The 21,082-nt window shown below is 46.5% G+C and overlaps 1 protein-coding gene across 2 annotated transcripts in view; it reads right to left on the bottom strand.

Annotated features, from left to right (window-relative positions):
* Nucleotides 1-244: 244 nt before the first annotated feature.
* The window catches only part of LOC109422807 (uncharacterized), a 130,982-nt gene continuing 110,144 nt past the window's right edge, over nt 245-21,082 (bottom strand). For both annotated transcript variants that reach the window (XM_029861404.2, XM_062847137.1), the window contains exons 2-3: nt 631-1,490; nt 245-536 (exon numbers count right to left, since the gene is read on the bottom strand). In XM_029861404.2, coding sequence (XP_029717264.2) covers nt 266-536; nt 631-1,076 — 717 coding nt within the window. In that variant the 5' untranslated portion in view covers nt 1,077-1,490 and the 3' untranslated portion in view covers nt 245-265. The remainder of the gene's footprint in view (nt 537-630; nt 1,491-21,082) is intronic.

Below are 21,082 nucleotides of genomic sequence, written 5' to 3'. Positions count from 1 at the left end.
TATCTATGGATGAAGTGTGGGTGGTTTTGCTTTCATTTTCATTTACTCATATCGCTAGCCTGGATCTAGTGGAACTGCAACTGCTGTCGGTGTGTTGCTTTGGTCACTACAGTGAGTGACCCATTGCCGGAGGGTACCGATCGAACGGATTGCAGCAAAACTAATGAGAATGTTTCGACACTAATCTGATGCATCCAAATTGGATTTTATACTACACAGTACATTCCACTACACATCCCAGTGGAGATTTTGCTCAGTTCCCTATTCAGTCATTATCAGATATGCACAAGCATGCATGCTGCCACTCACCTGTACTGTTGACGGCACTCTGCTGGAAGCGTTCCCCAGCTGGCAGGAGGTAGAGCGGGCCCGATATTTGCACTCCATGATTCAGAATTATGCTAAGCATACCGACCAACACAATTACCCAGCCCCAGTCGCCCTCCGGATAGTAGTGTCTCCGAAGGGTGGACGCCTTCAGGGCGGCTTGGCCCGTGATGCATCGGTGGTCGTCGCACGGTATTTCTGCTGTGGCACTGAAAGTAGGAAAAAAAGGAAGGAAAGTTATTTTGGTTTCATTGAGAACGTGTTGAAAATTGGTGTATGATAAAACCCAATCAGTTAACTTACCTAGCTGCATTACTTCCGATCCCCTTGTACGGCACCTTCTCCGTGTAGATATAATCCCAATTATCAATCTTGATCGATTCCGAACGGTAAGGCCTCCGGTAGCGCCTTTCTTCTTCCAAACGCACAATCCCTCCCAGCCCTGCACTTCCGTTCCCACACATGCACTGACCGTTTCCCCCGGATCCGCCGGACAGCAGCCCATCGCCCACATTGGCCACATCCGGCAGGGGCATCTGCGTTTCGCCCGGCGTTTGAATCACAATCTGCGGATGGCCCATCATCACCCGAAAGTTCGGATTCGACTCCACCAGATTGGTGGGCCCCGTCAGGCAGGCCGGTTCCACGATCGAACTGTAGGTCCTCCCGTTGGAATCAACGCTCAGCTGAACGACTGCCATTTTGGTGAGAATCGACGGCCATGTTTTACTGTACTTCAGCAGAGACATTATAATCCAAAGGGATAACTACTTGACAGAACTTTGTCGTTTCGGTGCGCGATTTTTCCTCCCGGGATACGACACGGAACCGCACTTTATGGCATTACTTATTACCGTTCCGAAATGAAAGAATCATTATGCCGTTACCTACCCACAAACCACCCCCATTCACCCTCTCCACGAGCGTCGAGAACACCACTTTTATCAAACCCCTCTTCTTCTGTATTGTTGTGGCAGGACGACTAGTGATACCGGCGCGCGAAGTTGCGATTTTATGGGACCAGACATCGTTAAACGATGGCACTTTGCTTGGCGCGAGGAAAAAATATTACCACGTTCTGCTGCTGCTGCTGTGATTGTCGCCGTACAATCATTGACCTCATTTGGAGGTGGGATGCTGGCGGAGCGCTGTGTTCGGTGTCACTGCAAGAGAAACGAAAGAAAGGATTTTCCGTTAAATTTTAAGGCGTTGTTATTTGCGAAATCAAAAATGTGTCTTTAAATTGGTGGCATTTCAATAGATTAAGAATAACGAAAGCATTAGAAAAACGCTTTAAAAATGAGGAGTTTCACAACTTTTTTAAATTTTCAACGTCAGTAGGTACAAATTTTGACTTACAACTTCTAAGCTTGTTGCTTCTTGAGTCTTATATTCAAAGTCTTGCTTCGAGCACCTAGTTTTGACCAGCTTTATTCACTTCTAAACCATGGGGGTGAGAAACTGCTCAAAAGACACCTGAACAGAGAGGTCCAGGTAGTGTGCGGTTGAGGACAGCCTTCTATGCAAAGCAAAGATAATCGTACACATCGTAGTTGCTACTCCGTGATTGACCAGAACAATCGAAATTGCAAAGAGAACCAATGAATGGTGCTTGGGACTAGCTACGCATTCTCAATGTGCACAATGGAATGGATCAATAAAGCTAACTTTTCAAGTGTTCATCGCATGTAAAAAGAAGCGGCACCGTATATAGCCGTTAACAGTGTGACAGCAGTGGAGTTATGTCAAACACACAAGGCTACGGTGGCGCTATCTGTTCATTCCATAGCGGCCGTTTTAGTCATTGTAGTGATCCATTCGAGAGTTCAATTTTTGAAAGTCAATAACGGCGATGGCCACGTCCTTACGGTCATCGAGAAAGGGAAGGAATGTAAGTTCGACAACCGTTGTTACTAGAAACCGTGGAATCCACAACATTCCCACAGTTGTCTCGGGAAGGAGTATTTGTTAGTAGGGTAGGGTAAGGTGTGGATCTTGAAGCCACCTTTGGTAGGTGATATGATCCACTAGTTAAATAAAGATACACGTCGCGGTCTTCATCTCGGTTATTATTTATATTTGGTCGCAATAATAAGGGTAGTGCCCCATATGTCAAAGGTCGTTCAATATTAAACGCGTCAGTGCATTGATCGTTGACTTAACCGTAAAAAAACGACCTTCCACGAAAATTGTCGCACGATTCTAATCCTGGAATCCAAACACATGTCCCCATCACCCTACCGAGAAAACCAACCGACCAATGAAAGTAGTCGCGCGCTCCTATCGTGTCGGGTTGAGGACCGCCTTTTATGTACAACAAAGGTGAAAGCCAGAACTACTCTTTCCTCGACCCACTAAATAACATTCCCATGGCCGCCAAACCCTTCGTCTCTTCAGAACCATTAAGGAAGCTTGCTTCAGACAGATGCTAGTGCTAGTGCACATCAAGATTAGCTGCGTAGTCTCCAGCAACGAACATCGATGATTCGTTAGAGGAGGGGGGGGGGGGGGGGTTGGGGGTCCACCAAGGTAGCATGCTGGCGCTTGGCCTATTTCCTGAGTGGTCCTCACCACTCCCCTGGTCCTTGAAAGGTAGGCAGGGTCGTCGCCTGCTTCTAACTGCACAGCAAGTATCAAGATCTGATTCCGCGTGCACAGCGATATGACCTTCCTGAAAGTAAGGGACCGTTCATAAACCACGTTGACTTTTTGGGGGAGGGGATGGGAGTGTCTGACTAAAGTCTACGCTCCATACAAATTTCAAAATTTTTGTATGGACAAAAGTCTACGAGGGGGGAGGGGTGGTCTGAGATGGCCAAATTTTGGTCTACGTGGTTTATGAACAGCTCCTAAGATCACACAGACCACTTAATCACTGTAAGTGTCGATTTCGACCGCAGGGCATAGGTATGACCTACGCAGCCGACTCCGATCCCATGAACCACCCCTTGTGTAGAGTCTGCACTAGCCATTCTCCGAGTAAACGTATCCCTTATCTGTAGCTCCCAGACGATGCGGATGATAGCCGTTGAAACGGCATTCCAGCCAAACTCATCCCGACACTTCCTCAGGACAAGATTGTCCGGAGTTGTGTCCGCCCTGCATGTGGTAAGCATACGGTCACGCATTGTGCGAAAATGCAGGCTCACGATCAAAACGCCGTTTACTGTAAACCAGCGCAAACCAGACATTCGGAAGGAACCTCATGACCGAAACGATGTAGATACTGTCAGAAGTTACCACGGCCTGAATGGATTCGAGCCAGATGGAATGTTACTTCTCCATGCCGCCTGTTAATCCAACTATCTACCCTCGGAATCAACCTATAGGTCCACTTTTCTTTGTCGGAACTATGCCACGCGCACTGCCATTTGACCATGGGGACCAATCTTGCAGTTCTGCGTATGCCTCTTGTGTCACGCATTTCTACTCTATGTCCTTCCCGATAACAATATCGAAAGGCACCATACCATTGATGACACAGAGCGCATCGTGTGACACGGTACGGTACACGCTCGCAATCCTCAGGCACAATAGCCTTCAAGTACATTTCGTCTTACCACAGTAGCTTTTGATACTCAACGCCATGCCCCAAGCCTTACGTACTTACTTTAGTACGGAAGAGGCGACACTCGCCAGAAGCTTGCGATTACTGGCATACACCGCACAGCTATTGGACATCATCCGTGGTGCCACTAAAGATGTGAAGATTATTTTCCAGGCGCCATCAACGTGGTTTTCGAAGGTAAGCTTATCGTCGATCATCATCCCCAAGTGTTTGACGGAGCGCTTCGACGTGATAGTGCAATCGCCTACACTGATCATCGCTTTCTGCTCAGACTTTCGGTTGTTCACAACCGCCACCTCAGTTTTGTTGTGAGCCAACTCCAGTTTGCAGGAATCCCTCCAAGCCTCCCCAACTGCGATCGAGTGAGCAATAGTGAGTCAACTCCACTTCTTCGATTGATTCACGGTAGACCTCCAGTGTAATGTCGTCAGCAAAGCCGACAATCTCCACTTCCACCGGGAACTCTAACCTCAACACCTCGTCGTACATGACAATCTATTACACCGGACCCAGGATGAAACTTGCGATAATCCTGAGGTTATGCGAAAGCACTTCCGACCCACCTCTGTGCTGTAAACTACCCAACTAACATTTTTGCTGTATAAGAGTTTAAGCGAGCTGTCTTCCAAGAGCGTTTGCTCCATAAGCTGTTATTCAGCTATTTTTTTTAGTAGGGTAGTATTCGATTCTGGAAGTACCCTCCGAGAATCTTATACAGGTATCCGGGCATCCCAGACGTAGGATAGCATCGGCAATAATCGGCTAACTAGCGTTTTTGAACGCATTCTTTACATCCAGAGTCACTATTGCACAGTAGCGAACCCCCCTTCTCTTATGCTCGAGTGCCTTCCCGGCGGTTTTTGGAACCGACAGGATAACGTCTACGGTTGACCTCCCCTTTCGGAAGCCGTACTGTATACTCAAGTGACCATTAATACCCTAGATGTGCCTCAATATTTTATTGAGGATGATCTTTTCGAACACCTTCCCCGCCGTGTCGATGAAGCATGTTGATCCATAAGCCGACAAGTATCCGAGTGTTTTCCCCACCTTTGGTAATTTAACCAGTCTCTGCTGCTTCCACACCTCTGGGAAAATTCCCTCGTCCAGGCATTTCTGCACAGCAGATCTGAACATTTCGGAGGCTCTTTCGAGTAAGTTTCGCTCACGGCGGAGCGCCTTCCTAAATACCCCTTCGTTGAAGTATGATGTCTTCCACCTGCGAGGGCTTGGCCTTGGCCTAGCTAGCTCTTCCTCTACCCGATGCCTGCTGCTGTTGTAGTCGATACTGTAGCGAACCACCAGGTGGTCGCTATGAGTGTAGCTATCATCTATTCTCCAGTCCGAACTACTTGTTAACCCAGGACTACAAAAGGTTACATCAATAATTAACTCCGCACCGTTTCGATTATAGGTACTCTTGGTACCGACATTAGCCAAGTCGACATCTAAGATGGCCAATGTTCTAGCAGGATCTAACCCAGCTTGTTCGTGAAATAGCTTCCCCATTTCACGGCCCAGGCATTAAAGTCACTCTCTGTTGCAACCGGCCTTCGCCCTGTAAGCACGGTCGTTATGCGGTCCAACATTTGCGTGAACTGCTCGATCGGCCACCGCGGAGGCGAATAACAGCTACAGAAGAAGACCCCGATTACTTTGGCGACCACGAAGCCCTCATAGGTAGTAGACACCAACTCCTGGACGGAGTATTTACCCGTCGTCCATATCGCCGCCATTTTTCTGGACCCATCCGCGACCTAGTTGTCTTTGCCGGCGGGTACTCGGTATGGTTCCGCTATGATGGCGATATCCGTCTCCCACTCAGAAACCGCCTGACAAAGCAGTTGCTGAGCCGCGTCACAGTGGTTCAGATTCAGCTGCGTTACCTGCACTGTGATTTATTGTTCACTGCGCGTTTTTTGAAGGCCGGGCACCTTGGACCACCCGTCGGATGTCTGTTGTTCGCGGATTTCCCGGTACAGATCATGCAGATGGGTGGACTCGTGCAGCTTTTGGCCTTATGACCTTCAGCGCCGCATCGCCTGCACAGTTTGCGCCTGTCAGGGCCTTTGTAGTCCCACGACTTGTGTCCTGGTTCCAAACACCTGAAGGAAACCTTTGGTGGCTCGTGGAATGTTCAGTGACATACGCACCAACCCACCTTTATATTCCCTATCTCAACGGACTTTTTATCGTCCACCACAGGTAGCTAAACCAAAGCTATCTGTGTCCCTGCAGGCCCCTTCCGTAGCCACCTGCACATCGCACTGTTGCCACAGTGCCGTGACGAGCACTTCCACTTCGGTGATCTCGTAAATGTCTTTGACCTTCAGAGTCGCCTCATGTGTAAGAGCCCTAACCTCACCAAGGACCTCTTCTGCCAGCCTCTTGCAGGCGGCGCCCTTGTGTTCCTTCTCGCGCTTCAGCTCCAGGATCATCTCACCCGTACGAGTACCTACTGCGTACATCGGCTCCAAGACCCTCAAGAGGGGGGTCGCTTCGCATCGTCTTCAAGACGTCCGAGTGCTTGGACTGTTCCGTCTTGATGACGAGCGCGTCGCCTTTCTCACGCTTGGCACGTACTCTCCTACGCCTTGGTTTGGCGTCCTGTGCTACTACCGGCGGTTTCGTCTTCTTTTTTTTTCTTCCGCTCTACCTTCGTCCAAGGAGGGTTCTTCCCTTGGTTCGCCCTGCTCTGTGGCTGCTGAGGGCCCACCAACGGTCGCAACCCCTTTTTCCCATCGTTTCGGGACGGGCCAGCCTTTTCAGGCCCACCCTTCCCAACTTTTCGGGAACCCTGGCTGGGGTCCGACCTTCCGTCATTGTTACCGATTTTCGGGGTAATTATTCGCCTGGCTTTGCGGGCACCGCCAGACAGCTCCTCACCTGACGGCTGCCTCGCCCGCTTCTGCGAGTGCTTGCCCCGTTTGTCGCGAGCAGTCGCTTCCACTTGTTTCGGACTTCCTGCGAAGGAGAAGGCCTCCGTTTGAGTAAACTTCGTCACTTTCTCCTTTGCAGGCTCCACCGCTGCAGCAGTCAGCAACGCGAGTACTGCTTGGCCTCGTCGATCGACACCCTAAGTCGAAGCAAGGCCGTTTTCAGGTCCTTGCTTATATTCGACTTAGTGGACTCAAAGTCGATGATTTAGCCAAGCTGCTGCTCAGCCACCTCTATTGCGGACCGTCCTTTGATTTCTCGGCTGACAGCCCTCAGCAGCCACGCTCCTTCCATAGTCTCCACCGGCTGGGTTGCCGGGAAGTGGACTGGAGCTTCCACGCTTGAGCTGCGTACGCAGCTCCCAGCGCATACCTCCTCGCTTCTCCTTGTCGGAGACCTCATAAATAAACCCGCTTCTTGCGAAGGGGTTGATCGCACCACTACTTCCACCTATATTTTGATTTCTAGAGTTTTTGTTCAGTTTTTCATCCCACGAGTCCCACGCGAAATATGGTCCACCACGCCACAGCCCTGCATTAACGCGGTAAGGGACAGCTTACTGTGGGGGGTGCCCAGGTACCCCACAGGCTCCGTTAAAGATCGAGCATCTTTTTCACCACCTCGATCACTCATTCCTTGATACGGGTCGCTTGACACTTTGAATTGGGGTTAGTAGTCCTATTCTTAACCGGCGACTACGCGGCTGATTTGAAAGCGAGGTGGTTCGTCAGGCCCCGGAACTATAGTCCCTGCTGTTGGCGTCTGCAACAGGTAGTTATATCAAGGCTATCTGTGTTATTGCTGCTACATTCACGAGCTTGGTGTCGTTCCTCAACGCCTTCAAGATTTCCGAGTAGGTACTTGGGCTGTTCAGACTTGATGACAAGCGCGTTCCCGAGCAGAAGAAAATATCAACAGAATAATATAATGTGTTATTTTTGCTTAATAACTGTATAATGGAATCAGTATTTTTTATGTTATTAGCATAATATATTTTGTTATAAACTTGTCTGTCATAAGCGGCAAAATAACAAATATCATAACAAAATAATGTTCCTAGAAGACTTATTCAATAACATGTTTTGTTAGATCAATTACAACTCAATAACAGGGAATTTGTGAACTTGTTATTGTTGTGTTATTGGTTATCACAAATTAGTACAATCCCTATAGTAGAATAATAACTAAACTTGTTCTACAACAAAATATGTTATTGAAATGTTATCTTGTGGATATATTTCAATAACTTGAACATTACAAAACTATATTGCCCAACAAAACATGTTATTAAAATGAAATATTTTGATAAGTTAACAATAACAAGTTATGATATAAAAACAGACTATATCATTCTATTATAAATTTGCTATTCTCCTCTGCTCGGGTTGCCCTTCTAGGTTTTCTTGGTCTAGTGTCCCTATGCTCCTACACCGCCGAGCGTGTCCAAGTGGACGAGCAGGCCCCATGGAGAGGTAGATTTTCACTTGAGATAATTTCTGTCAGGCCATGGATGCTTTAGGTGGTATTTGCTAAGATTTGGACACGCAGGCTTCCCCGCATGTCCGGAGTGTGCAGAGTGCGACACTGCTCTTTGAATGCCCACGCTTCGTGGAACAAAGGTCGAGTATACAGGAGGTACATATGCGGTAGATGTATCATAACTGACATCATAACATTGTTGAAGAGATATGTACGGGGCAGGCAAGTTTGATTCCGTTACTTCCCGGTTTTCTCGAATCGTAATTGAACTACAGAGGAAAAAACGAGCCGAACAACATCTAGTTGAATTCCCATCTATGTGCTTGAGTTCAACGGGTAATCTAATACTAGCCATAACACGAGCCTCCAGGGAAGAGTGAACAACTTAAGGCGGTAGCTGCTGGAACGCATACTATAAGAGTGTACTCATGTACGGTCCCTCCCATTCCCGAAGTCATCTTCAACGGGCGAACCGCGAAGGTAAGCAAGACAGTGGGTGGGTTTTAGGGAGTTGATCTCCACATAACCCGAGGAACCATCTCTTGGGTATCTGATCAGCAGACTTCCTCATTCTATTAAACAAGGTCTAGCACTCAGTCAGGCCACAGAATTCAGGTCTTATTCCACCCCGCCAGCCATGTTGTCACCCGTCGAGCGTCAGATAGCGCTCAACCAGGATGCACCCTCTCAGCTCTGGTCGTCAGGCCAGTGCATAGAAAAGACAACAAGGGAGGGGTTTTTCCTAATTTTCGAAAAGGGTGGAGGGGCGCCTAGTGTATGAAACATTTGCAATGGGAGGGGTTTAGCCCCCAAAACCCCTCCCTTGTGCACGGGCTTGCTGGTCGTTGATACACAAGCACCATCGATCGGTCGCCTCTCGCTTTCAATTTTTATCAAAATCCGTCGAAAAACAAATAAGTAGTATTTTTGCTTAATCTATAGAGTTCAAGATTTTAAAAAGGAGGTGGAAGCTCAGGTAAAATATTATCTCCTGGGCGCCCATTAAAAACACCACCCCCGGCGAAGACTAGCGCTCGAGCCTAGCTAAATATTTAGCACTGTAGTTGGAGGAAATGCCAATGCAGAACCCATTGCTTCCGGGAAGGTAAGCCCAGCTCCCTGGGTTAGTGGGTTGGTGTCAGGCCCTGCGAGTCAGCCGTAAAAAAAAGGCTACCACAGAAAAATCAACAAGAGAAGAATGCGATCGAAAGGTGGTAGCAGCACTTCAACGAGCACCTAAATGGCGAATAAAATGTAGGCACTGGGGATCAATGTAGCGGAGAAAATGATTATGTTGGTGCAGCAGAGGACAGGAACGAACCAACTTCCACGCTGAGGGAAGTTAAGGATGTCATCCACCATCTCAAAAATAACAAAGCGGCTGGTAAGGACGGCCACCTGTCTGCACCAGTTAGTAGTCAAGATCTGGGAAACCGAACAGCTACCGGAGGAAGGGATAATCTGTCCCATCCACAAGAAAGGCACCAAGTTAATGTGTGAAAACTTTCGAGCGATTACCATTTTAAATGCTGCTTACAAAGTGCTATCCCAGACCATCTTCCGTCGTCTGTCACCTAAAACGAATGCGTTCGTGGGAAGTTATCAAGCCGGCTTCATCGACGGCCGGTCGACAACGGACCAGATCTTCACCGTACGGCAAATCCTCCAGAAATGCCGTGAATACCAGGTCCCAACGCATCACCTGTTCATCGACTTCAAAGCGGCATACGACAGTATCGACCGCGCAGAGCTATGGAGAATCATGAACGAAAACGGCTTTCCAGGGAGGCTGACTAGACTGATTGAAGCAACGTTGAACGGTTTGTAAAACTGCATGAGGACTTCGGGTGAACTATCCAGTTCATTTGAATCTCGCCGGGGACTGCGACATGGTAATGGACTCTCATGTCTACTTTTCAACATCGCTCTGAAAGGTGTGAGGCGACGAGCCAGGCTCAAAATCCGGGGAACGATTTTCACAAAATCCGGTCAATTTGTGTGCTTTGCGGGCGACATGGACATTATTGCAAGAACATTTAGAACGGTGGCAGAGCTGTACACCCGCCTGAAACGCGAAGCAGCAAAGGTCGGACTGGTGGTGAATGCCTCAAAAACAAAGTACATGCTGGTAGGCGGAACCGAACACGACCGGATCCGTCTGGGTAGTAGTGTTACGATAGATGGGCAATTTGCCATTTTTATTAACGTCACTTTAAACTATAAAGTTCATTCGTGACGGCCGGGGATACTTTCGAGGTGGTAGATGAATTTGTCTACCTTGGTTCCTTGCTAACGACTGACAATAACGTGAGCCGTGAAATACGAAGGCGCATCACCAGTGTAAGTCGTGCCTACTACGGGCTCCAGAAGAAGCTGCGGTCAAAAAAGATTCACCCCCCACCAAATGTACCATGTACAAGACGCTAATAAGACCGGTGGTTCTCTACGGACACGAGACATGGACGATGCTCGAGGAGGACCTACAAACATTCAGAGTTTTCGTGCGACGCGTACTAAGGACGATCTTCGGCGGCGTGCAGGAGAATGGTGTGTGGCAAAGAAGGATGAACCACAAGCTCGATACATTCTACGGTGAATCCAACATCCAGAAAGTGGCTAAAGCTGGACAGATACGGTGGGCAGGGCATGTTGCAAGAATTTCGGACAACAACCCTGCAAAGTTGGTGTTTGCTAACCGTCCGGTTGATGCAAGAAGGCGTGGAACGCAGAGAGCATGATGGGCGGACCAGGTGGGTGGAGCGTGATATGGCGAGCATTTGGCGTGACCGACGATGTTTGAGAGCTGCAGCTGAAAAACGAGTATTATGGCGGCAAATTGTTGATTTAGTGTGTTCGCGAGTACTAATGATGACGAACGGTACTGTAATTATGCTTGTTTCGCAGAAGACTTTCATGCACGACAGTTATGCAAGAAACGTCAAAACTGTATGTTGTGTTGATATGTATTTATTACTTATTGTTGACGTCAGGACGAAATTGAAAATGTACGTTTTAATTTCTGTGATATTTTATGTAATTAATGATGTATAATAAATTACAGTTTTGAGTGTCTGGCCGAGTGCAACACTGGAAAAACGGTTTCTGTCCAGCGTTCAAAAAACATTCATGTCGCAACACAGTGTTATCATGAGTTTGATGTTAACTAAATTAATAAAATTATAAGATTTAAAAAAAATCAACAAAACCACAATCTATATTTTAAAAATTTTTAATGTCTAGAAGGCTGAAAAATTTATTGTTTCTAGAATTTTGCAAATCGGATGAAAAATGGTCGAGTTATGACAGATTACCGTTTCCACTGGTTAGAAGGCATGGCAATGGGAGTGGTAATAAAAAAGAGAACATGTGTTTCTTGGAAGCTTATGTTTGTAACGAAAAACATATCCAAAACGATTCATGAATGATTCATAAAAAAGGTCAAACATGACTCAAAAACCACAACAATATAACCCTGATTGCTTTCGGTGGGATTCCCACGTCGAACGCAATGGCGCACAATGCACATTTACATATTTCGCATTTCCCGCAATTGTTCATTTTTCTCATTTAGTTAATGCCATTGGGACTGTGGCTACATTTTTGAAAACGCACACAATAAACTACCACCATGCAATGCACCGCAACGCACATACAACACTGCTGCCATTATGCACAGTCATTGTTGTTAATGGCATGTAGTATCATCAGGATCGACCCATTAAAATAGGGGATGCAATCAGGCCATCATTCCAGCCCAGCCCACAGGACCGATGACCTATTTTGCGTGCAATGGTGCGTTCGTGTTTCCGTTGTTTTTTTTTCTGTCTTCATAATTTCCAAACAGTTGTTCGCTGACAGACTCCAGTCTGCAAGTGCAAGTGGCTGCTGGTGCTGGTATACTGATGATGCCATTTTCTGCAACGACTGTCAACTGTCTTTCCCGGGGCTCATTTATGATGATTTAAGAAGCTGTCTCCTAATTGCATTTTGTTTGGCTCCTGATCGTTGCTGTTGCTCCGGGTGGTGGTGGCTGGCTGCGGTAACTGCTGTCTGCACGCAATGTGCACTCAATTTGTTAGAGCAGTTGGATTGTTCAATGTTTGCGTGGTTGCATCGTGAGAGTTACAAGATTGTCAACAGCTTTTCTTATAATAAAATGGATCTTTTAGGGAGAATTATCAAGATGAGGAACACAAAGCTTTACTAGGAGTAAACAGCGTCCGTTCTGGCATCCAGCGGCTGATTAAGAAATGCTCCATCACGCCCAGCTAGGACCAAGGTGGTGGCCCCATCAGCGTGGTCGTCCCAGTGTTGGTTGGGACGGGAAAAAAAATTGGCATGATGGCCCTCCGGCGAGACAGGAGTGTTGGCGTAGGCCCAATAAGCCACCCGTTAAAATCCCCATTGCGAATACCATAGGAGAAAATACGACTCGATACCATCGGCAAAGACCCACGCGACGAAATAAGGACTACTATTGGAAACTTGGAACATGTAATTGCAAGTCACTTGGTTTCGCAGGATGTGACAGGATTATTTACGACGAACTACATCCCCGCAACTTCGGCATCTAGGCGTTGCAGGATCTTTGTTGGACTGGGCAGAAAGTGTGGAAAAGCGGGCGTCGAGCGCCTACCTTCTACCAAAGCTGTGGCACCACAATGAAACTGGTAACAGGATTTATAGTGTTGGGCAAGATGCGACAACCTATGATGGGGTAGCAGCCGATCAACGCAAGGATGTGTATGTTGAGAGCTGAGGGCCGTTTCTTAAACTACAGCATCATCAACGTCCACTGCCCACACGAAGGGAGACCCGATGACGAGAAAGAAGCTTTCTACGCGCAGTTAGAGCAAACATACGATGGTTGCTCGCCACGTGACGTGAAAATTGTTGTCGGCGACATGAACGCGCAGGTGGGAAGGGAGGAAATGTACAGACCGAATCGGGCGAATCAGCCTGCACGCTGTGTCGGATGATAACGGCCAGCGATGCGTAAACTTTGCAGGCTCCCGTGGTATGGTAGTCCGAAGCACCTTCTTCCCCCGTAAAGGTATCTGGAGCCACCTGGAGATCACCCGACCATCAAACAGAAAACCAAATCGACCACGTTCTAATCAACGGTAAATACTTCTCGCATATAACCAATGTCCGCACATATCGCAGTGCGAATATAGATTCGGATCACTACTTAGTCGCTGTATTCATGCGCTCAAAACTTTCGACAGTTATCACCACGCGTCGAAGTCGAACGCCGCGGCTCAACATCGAGCAGCTCCGTAACGTAGAAGCGGATCAAGATTACGCGCAGCAGTTAGTAGTGGCCCTACCAACGGAAAAGCAGCTTGGCGCAGCTACACTTGAAGATGGCTGAGGGATATCCGATCCGCCATAGGTAGTACTTCGGCTACAGCACTAGGCTTCGCGACTCCGAATCACAGAAACAACTGGTACGACGGCGAATGTGAACAGTTGAAAAACGAGAAGAATGCAGCATGAGCGAGAATGCTGCAACACCGTACGAGAGCGGATGAGGCACGTTACGGACAGGAGCGGAACAGACAGAACTCAGTCTTCCGGATGAAGGAGCGCTAGCAGGAAGAACGAGATCGCGAAGCGATGGAAGAGCTGTACCGCGATAAGGACATACGAAAGTTCTACGAGAAGCTGAACCGCTCGCGCAGAGGCTTTGTGTCACAAGCTGACATGTGCCGAAATAATCACGAGCGAGCGTGAGGTGGTCGAGAGATGGCAGCAGCATTACGATGAGCACCTCAATGGCGATGTTGCAAGCACCGAAGGTGGCGCGGTAACAGATCTAGGAGTATGTGCGCAGGACGAAAGACCCTAACCTCCAAGAGATTGCAGAGGAGGTTGGCCGGTTGAAAAACAACAAAGCCGCTGGAGCAGATCAACTACCAAGCGAGTTACTAAAACACGGTGAAGAAGCACTGGTTAGCACTGGTCATTACCAAGATTTGGGAGGAGGAAGTATTACCGGAGGAGTGTGTCACAGCTACAAAAAGGGCGACAAATTGGATTGCGGGAACTATCGCGCGATCACACTATTGAGCGCTGCCTACAAGATACTCTCTTAAATTTTATGCCGCCGACTATCACCGATTGCAAGAGAGTTCATGCGACAATATCAGGCTGGATTCATGGGTGAACGTGTTACAACGGACCAGATGTTCGCCATCCTCCAGGTGTTGCAGAAATGTCGCGAATACAACGTGCCCACATATCAGTTGTTCATCGATTTCAAATGGGCGTATGATACAATCGATCGAGAACAGCTATGGCAGATTATGCACGAATACGGATTCCCGGATAAACTGATACGATTGATCAAGGCGACGATGGATCGAGTGATGTGCGTAGTTCGAGTATCAGGGACACTCTCGAGTCCCTTCGAATCTCGCAGAGGGCTACGGCAAGGTGATGGTCTTTCGTGCTTGCTGTTCAACATTGCTTTAGGGGGTGTAATTAGGAAAGCGGGGATAAACACGAGTGGGACGATTTTCACGAAGTCCGTTCAGCTGCTTGGTTTCGCTGATGATATTGATATTATAGCTCGTTAATTTGAGACGATAGCGGAAACGTACATCCGACTAAAGAGTGAAGCCAGGCGAATCGGATTAGTCATTAATGTGTCGAAGACAAAGTACATGATGGCAAAGGGCTCCAGAGAGGAGTCAGCACGCCCGCCACTCCGGATTTATATCGACGGTGATGAAATCGAGGCGGTTGAAGAATTCGTTTTCTTGGGCTCATTGGTGATCGCCGAAAACGAAACAAGCAGAGAAATTCAGAGACGCATTGTGGCAGGAAATCGAGCTTACTTTGGACTCCACAGAACTCTACAATCGAACAAAGTTCGCCGTCACACGAAGTTAACTATCTACAAAACGCTGATTAGACCGGTAGTCCTCTATGGCACGAAACATGGTAGGGTGCCGAGGACCTTGGAGTTTTCGAACGGAAGGTGTTCCGTCCCATCTACGGCGGAGTGCAGATGAAAGACGAGACTTGGAGAAGGCGAATGAACCACGAGCTGCATCAGCTGCTAAGAGAACCAACCATCGTCCATTCCGCGAAAATCGGGAGGCTACGGTGGGCGGGTCACGTCATCAGAATGTCGGATAGAAACCCGACTAAAATGGTTCTCGAGAGTTATGCGACCGGTACAAGAAGATGTGGTGCGCAGCGAGCTAGGTGGGTCGACCAAGTGGAGGACGATCTGCGGACCCTACGCAGAGTGCGGAACTGGAGACAAACTGCTATGGACCGAGTGGAATGGAGACGCCCAAGTAACACACTTGTCACCGAAGAGTCACGGCGGCGCAGGTTTTTGTTGCGCAGAAGTCACTGTGACTTACTTCTAACAAATAAACACTTACTTGCTAGAAGTAAGTCACAGTGACTTCTGCACAACAAAAACCTGCGCCGCCGTGACTCTTCGGTGACAAGTGTGTTACTTGGGCGGCTACTATGTACAGCAGAGGCCACCCCGGCCTTAGCCTGATCGGTAAGGTAAGGATTGAGTGATAAGTGAATTTATTTATAACTAGCTGTCCCCGGCAAACTTTGTCTGCGTTTTTATGACGTTTCTAGTCCATAGTCAGGTCCAATTCCCCGTTCAAAACGTATGAACAATCGATTTTCAAAAACTCTCAATTTTTTCATGTTTTCGCCTCATAAACCTACAAGACGATGATAATAATTATCAACTTACCGAGAAAACATTAAATTATCTTACCACAGACAAACAGACGTATCGTGATCACTTGGAACAAAATCATCGTCACAAAAACATAATCGCCCAATGCCAATTACGCTGTGGTTCGAAAACCCACTGAGTAGATGGCGGTTGTGAGCAAACGTCAAACAGGAGCAAAAGTAATGCGAGCGCCATGAGTGAGAGATTTGCGATCTATGGAATATTCGAATTATCCGTTAGAAAGGGAAACGATGGGAAATGAGTAGAGTGAGACATCTGTTTGTCTGTGATCTTACTTTCAACATTCGTTTCCCCAATTTATAAATCCTATCAAAATATTTTCACGCTTTCCCAGCTTCCGATTCGGGCCACCCATCAATATAGAACTCCCATTCGCCAATTCCACTAACAGGATTCGATTGAACGCCAAAACTGGGCCATGACTATAGTCAAGCATGCCGCCCGCGACGAAAGAGGGGCGGCGGCATGTTGACGACAACAATGCTCCTCAGCCAGAACCGGGCAAACATATCCCCACCCACACATAAACAGACGTGGTTCGAGCTGAGTTCGGAAAGTCGTTGTTGTTGTTGTTTTTGTTGATGCTGGGTGGTTTTGTTGGGGCTGCTTCGGGGGAAGATAAACTGTTCAATTTTCGAAATATATTCGATGGTATGTGGTGGCGAGGGGGTGCTCTGCTGGTAGGGAACGCCGAAGAGCAGTGAAACTTCTGCAGCAACAATGTTTCGGTTCACAACAACGACGCGGAAGCTGGTTGCCTATATGTAGCTATCCGGACCGGAACGGAAGAGAGTCTAAAATTGAATTTGCTCAAATTATAAAGCATCACTTCCGCCGAGACCGGCGGCGGCAGCAGCATCCAGCCAGACAGCCAACGTCTCTCTTTGGCAAAGTGTGGGATGATGTATTCGTTGGAATGTCAAGCCGATTTTGCGCTTCATGGTGTAGGTGGGTTTTGGTAACGGTTCAAATGGAACAAGTCAAACAAGTTTGTTTTATGATCATTTTAAAAGATTTAAAAATTCCTCAGGCAAGATGCCTATTTATATAGTGCTTTAAGTATTTGATTAAGTTTTTTGCTACAGGTACAGCATGACTCGAAATTTAAATTATCTTGATCAATTAAGCTGAGATACCACCCTTGCAGCTTTTAAGCAGCAGGATGTTATCCAACAGACGCTTGAACAGGGAGGTCGAGGTCAAGGTAAGTAAAAGGAAGGTAATCCAATATGCTAAATCATACAATCCGCCATATTGGAATTTGGAATGACAGCTGGCAAGTTTGTTATGATTTGGAAGTTTATCAATGATTGCAAGCCATGACCGAAAAGGTCACTTCATGGGGATTTCAACCAACGAGCTTGTGTCCTAATTTATTGCATCCAAATAATGCAATAACCCCAATGGTATGCTCTAGACTAGAGAAATATTACCCGTCCCGTGCGAAACTTCTCTGAAACCCTGCGAAGTAATCTTGGCAACAGTTTGTTACACATAAGGCCTCCGGGTAAAATTCCCAACTGCTGCCGAAGGTACACCATTACGCCTTTCCTCAAGATTCTGATCTGTTGGTTTTTCTTTAAACTTTCGGCAGTAAAGATTCGGCATGCGTATAAGGCTAAAGTTGAGAGTATGGCGTGAATTTATCACAATAATTAACTTGCAATTCTACAACAAGCTTGACAACAAGCACCTGCCCTGCCACTGCGGAAATTTTTTTCACTTCAGGCCAAACATGTCTAAAGGTCCTATCTGCAGAAGAGAAGCTCTCTTTGGTTTCCCTCTCTTTCGTTAATATCTCAGCTGTGTATTTGTATTATGATTCTCTCCTTGCATTGAACGATGGTTAAAACAATCGTCTTTCGATTTGTACTGCAAAAAGAGTTGAAAAGTGTACCATTACATTGCATTAATTGAAAGAGAAAGTGAACAAAGAGAGCCTCTCAAATGCAGATAGGACCTATTGAAATGTTTGGCCTGACTTGTTTGGAAGTAAATAACAACCCATAGCAACCCTAGCAACCTCACGGAAACCGATAGAGTAGCGCGTAAACAAACTCGCCAGCAATCAACTTCTACACCCTCGCCATAAACCTCTCCCCGCGTCTACTTACTGCTTATATGCTAGTACCTTCCATTAAATTTACCTTGGTCGAGGTAGTGTGGGACTAAGGACTAAGGTCTTCTATGTACAATAAAAATAAAAGCCAGAACAACTCTCTCCTCATTGCTATGGTCGCCAAACCCTTCGACTCTCCGGAACAATCAAGAAGGCATTGCTTCAGAGTACCCAGCCAACCACATGTATTGTATATGTATATATACATGTATATTTGCTGACAATGATTGCGTTGCGTAAAATCGCATTTCATACCAAATGAAATAAAAAAAATCGATTTCGTTTCATATAGCCGTCTCCGATCATAAAAGGTGCTAGTTTTTTAAATTCCTGTTCGGGTCTGTCACTGTGACCAGTTTTTAGATCTATTGCGACATTACCCGTATCCTTAGTGTAGTGCATGTCGCATCTCGAAATTACTCTAGGAGGAATCCCCGAAGGAATTTCAATCCCCGACAGAATTCCAGGAGAAAATTTAGAAAGAATTCTAGGAGGAAATTCTGCAGGAATTCTAGGAGGACTCCCGAAGGAATTCTAAGAGGACTCCCGAAGGAATTCCAGTAGGAATCTCTGAAGAAATTAAAGAGAAATCACCAAAGGAATTCCATGAAAAAATTCCGAAAGAATTCCAGGAGTAATCCCCGATCAGGAGGAGTCCCCGAATGAATTTCAAAAGGAATTCGCAAAAGAAGTCTAGAAAGAATCCCCAGAGAAATTACAGGAGAAATCCCTGCAGGAATCCCAGAGGTCTTCTCCGATGGGATTCCGCGAGGAATCTCCGAAGGAATTACAAGCGGATTCCTCAAAAAGGAAACCCCGAAGGAATTATAAGACCAATCCCCATAGGAAGTGGAGGAGGAATCTTCAAAGAAATTTAAGAAGGAATCCTCGAAGGAATTCTAGGAAGAATCTTCGAATAGCAGGATAAATTCTCAATTTCAGGAGGAGTGATTCCATGAGATTTTTTTGAAATAATGAAAGGAAGAATCTCCGAAGGAAATCTAAGAGGATTCACCAAAGGAATTCTAGGAAGAAACCCCGAAGGAATTGCAGGAGGAATCCACGACGAAATATCAAGAGGAATCCCCGAAATAATCCCAGGAGGATTTGATGAAGGAAGTCCAGGAGGAATCCCCAAAGAAATTCCAGATATTGTTGAAGGCATTCGAGAAGAAATCCTCAAAGTATTTCTAGGAGGAACCATAAAAAAAAAATTCAGGAGGAATCCTCGTAGCAATTCCATGAGAAACCCCTGAAATAATTCCAGAAGGAGTACCCGCAGGAATTTCAAGAGGAAACACCGAAAGAATGCCAGCAGAAAACTCCGAAAAAAAAATCGGAGAGGAACTGCCGTAGAAATTTCAGGAGTAATCCTCGACGGAATATCAGGAGGAACCCCCAAATAAATAACAGGAGAAATCCCCGAAGGAACTCTGGAAGGAATCCCCGAAGGATGTTCAGGAGAAATCCCCGAGGGAAGTCCAGCAGGAATATCCAGCAGAAATATCCTGAAAGAGTTCATGAAGAAATCCTCGAAGAAATGAAGGGATCCCCTAAAGGAATTCTGGGAGGAATCTCCGAAGGATTTCCAAGCGGAATACTCGAAGGTTTTTCAAGAGTAATTCTCATAGGAAGTCCAGGAAAAATCTTCGAAGGAATTCCAGGAGGAATTCCTGGAGGAATTCTAAGAGAAATCACTGAAGCAATTCCAGAAGGAAATCCCGAAGGAATTCCAGAAGGACTCCTGCAGGAATCCCACGAGGAATCACTGATGCAAATCCAGGAAGAATCTCCGAAGAAATTCTAAGAGAAATCATCAAGGAAATTTTAGGAGGAATCCCCGAAGAAATTTCAGGAGAAATATACGTTAAAATATCAGGAGAAAGTCCCGAAAGAGTTTCAGGAGGAATCCATGAAGAATGTCTAGGAGGAATACCCAAAGGAATTCCAGGAGAAAGAATTCTAAGAGGAACCACCAAAGAAATTTGACGGAATATTAGAAGGAATCCCTGAAAGAATTTCAGGAGGAATTCCCGAATGAAGCCAAGGAGAAAACTGCGAAAAAAACTACAGGAGAATTCACTGCAGGGATTCCAGGGGAATGCTCGAAGAAATTCCGGTAGAAATATCCACAGGTTTTCAGGCGGAATCCTGGAAGGATTTTCAGCAGATCTTTCCGGGTAGGGGGAAGGATTTGCAGGAGATATTATCTAAAGAATTCCAGAAGGAAAGCCTAGAGGAATTCTTGTAGAAACTCCATGAAAGATGCCTCAAGAATATCCTGGAGATATGCTTGATTATAAACCTAAGGGAGTTATTGAAGGAACTCCTACAAGATTCCCTGAAGGAACTCCTGTAGGAATTCCTGAATGAGCTTCTGAAGAAATCTTTGATGTCACTCCTGAAAGCATCCGTGAGTCTTCCCGAAAAAATCTCAATCTCAATCTACAATCTGAAAAAACCCCAGGAGCGATCCTTGGAAGAACTTCTGGAAGAATTCCTTAAGACACTTCTCGAACAATCCCCTAAGGATATTCTGAAGAAATCTTGAAAGGAACTTTTATATAGGAATCGCTCAATAAACTTTTGGGGTAATCCTTGAGTTCTCCTGGTGGTATCCGTATAAGATTCTCTGAAGGAACTTCTGTAATGAACTTCTGTTGAAATGCCTGAAGAAATTCAGCAGGAATCTCTGAAAAAAAAACATCTGCAAGAATCCCTGAAACTCCTGGAGGAATCTCTGATGGAACTCCTGGAAAGAACTGCTGTAGGAATTGCTAATGGTACAACAGAATAAATCCCTGCAGGAACTCCTAGACTGATTTCTAAAGACCTCCTGCAGGAATTCCTGAAGAAACTTCTCAAGGGATTCTTGATGGATCTTCAGGTGGCATTTATGAATCCTCCTGAA

The sequence above is a fragment of the Aedes albopictus genome, chromosome 1 (genome assembly GCF_035046485.1).
Source record: "Aedes albopictus strain Foshan chromosome 1, AalbF5, whole genome shotgun sequence".
Lineage (NCBI taxonomy): Eukaryota > Metazoa > Arthropoda > Insecta > Diptera > Culicidae > Aedes > Aedes albopictus.
The sequence above is the reverse complement of the archived record's forward strand: the minus strand, read 5'-3'. Positions and strand labels throughout refer to the sequence as shown.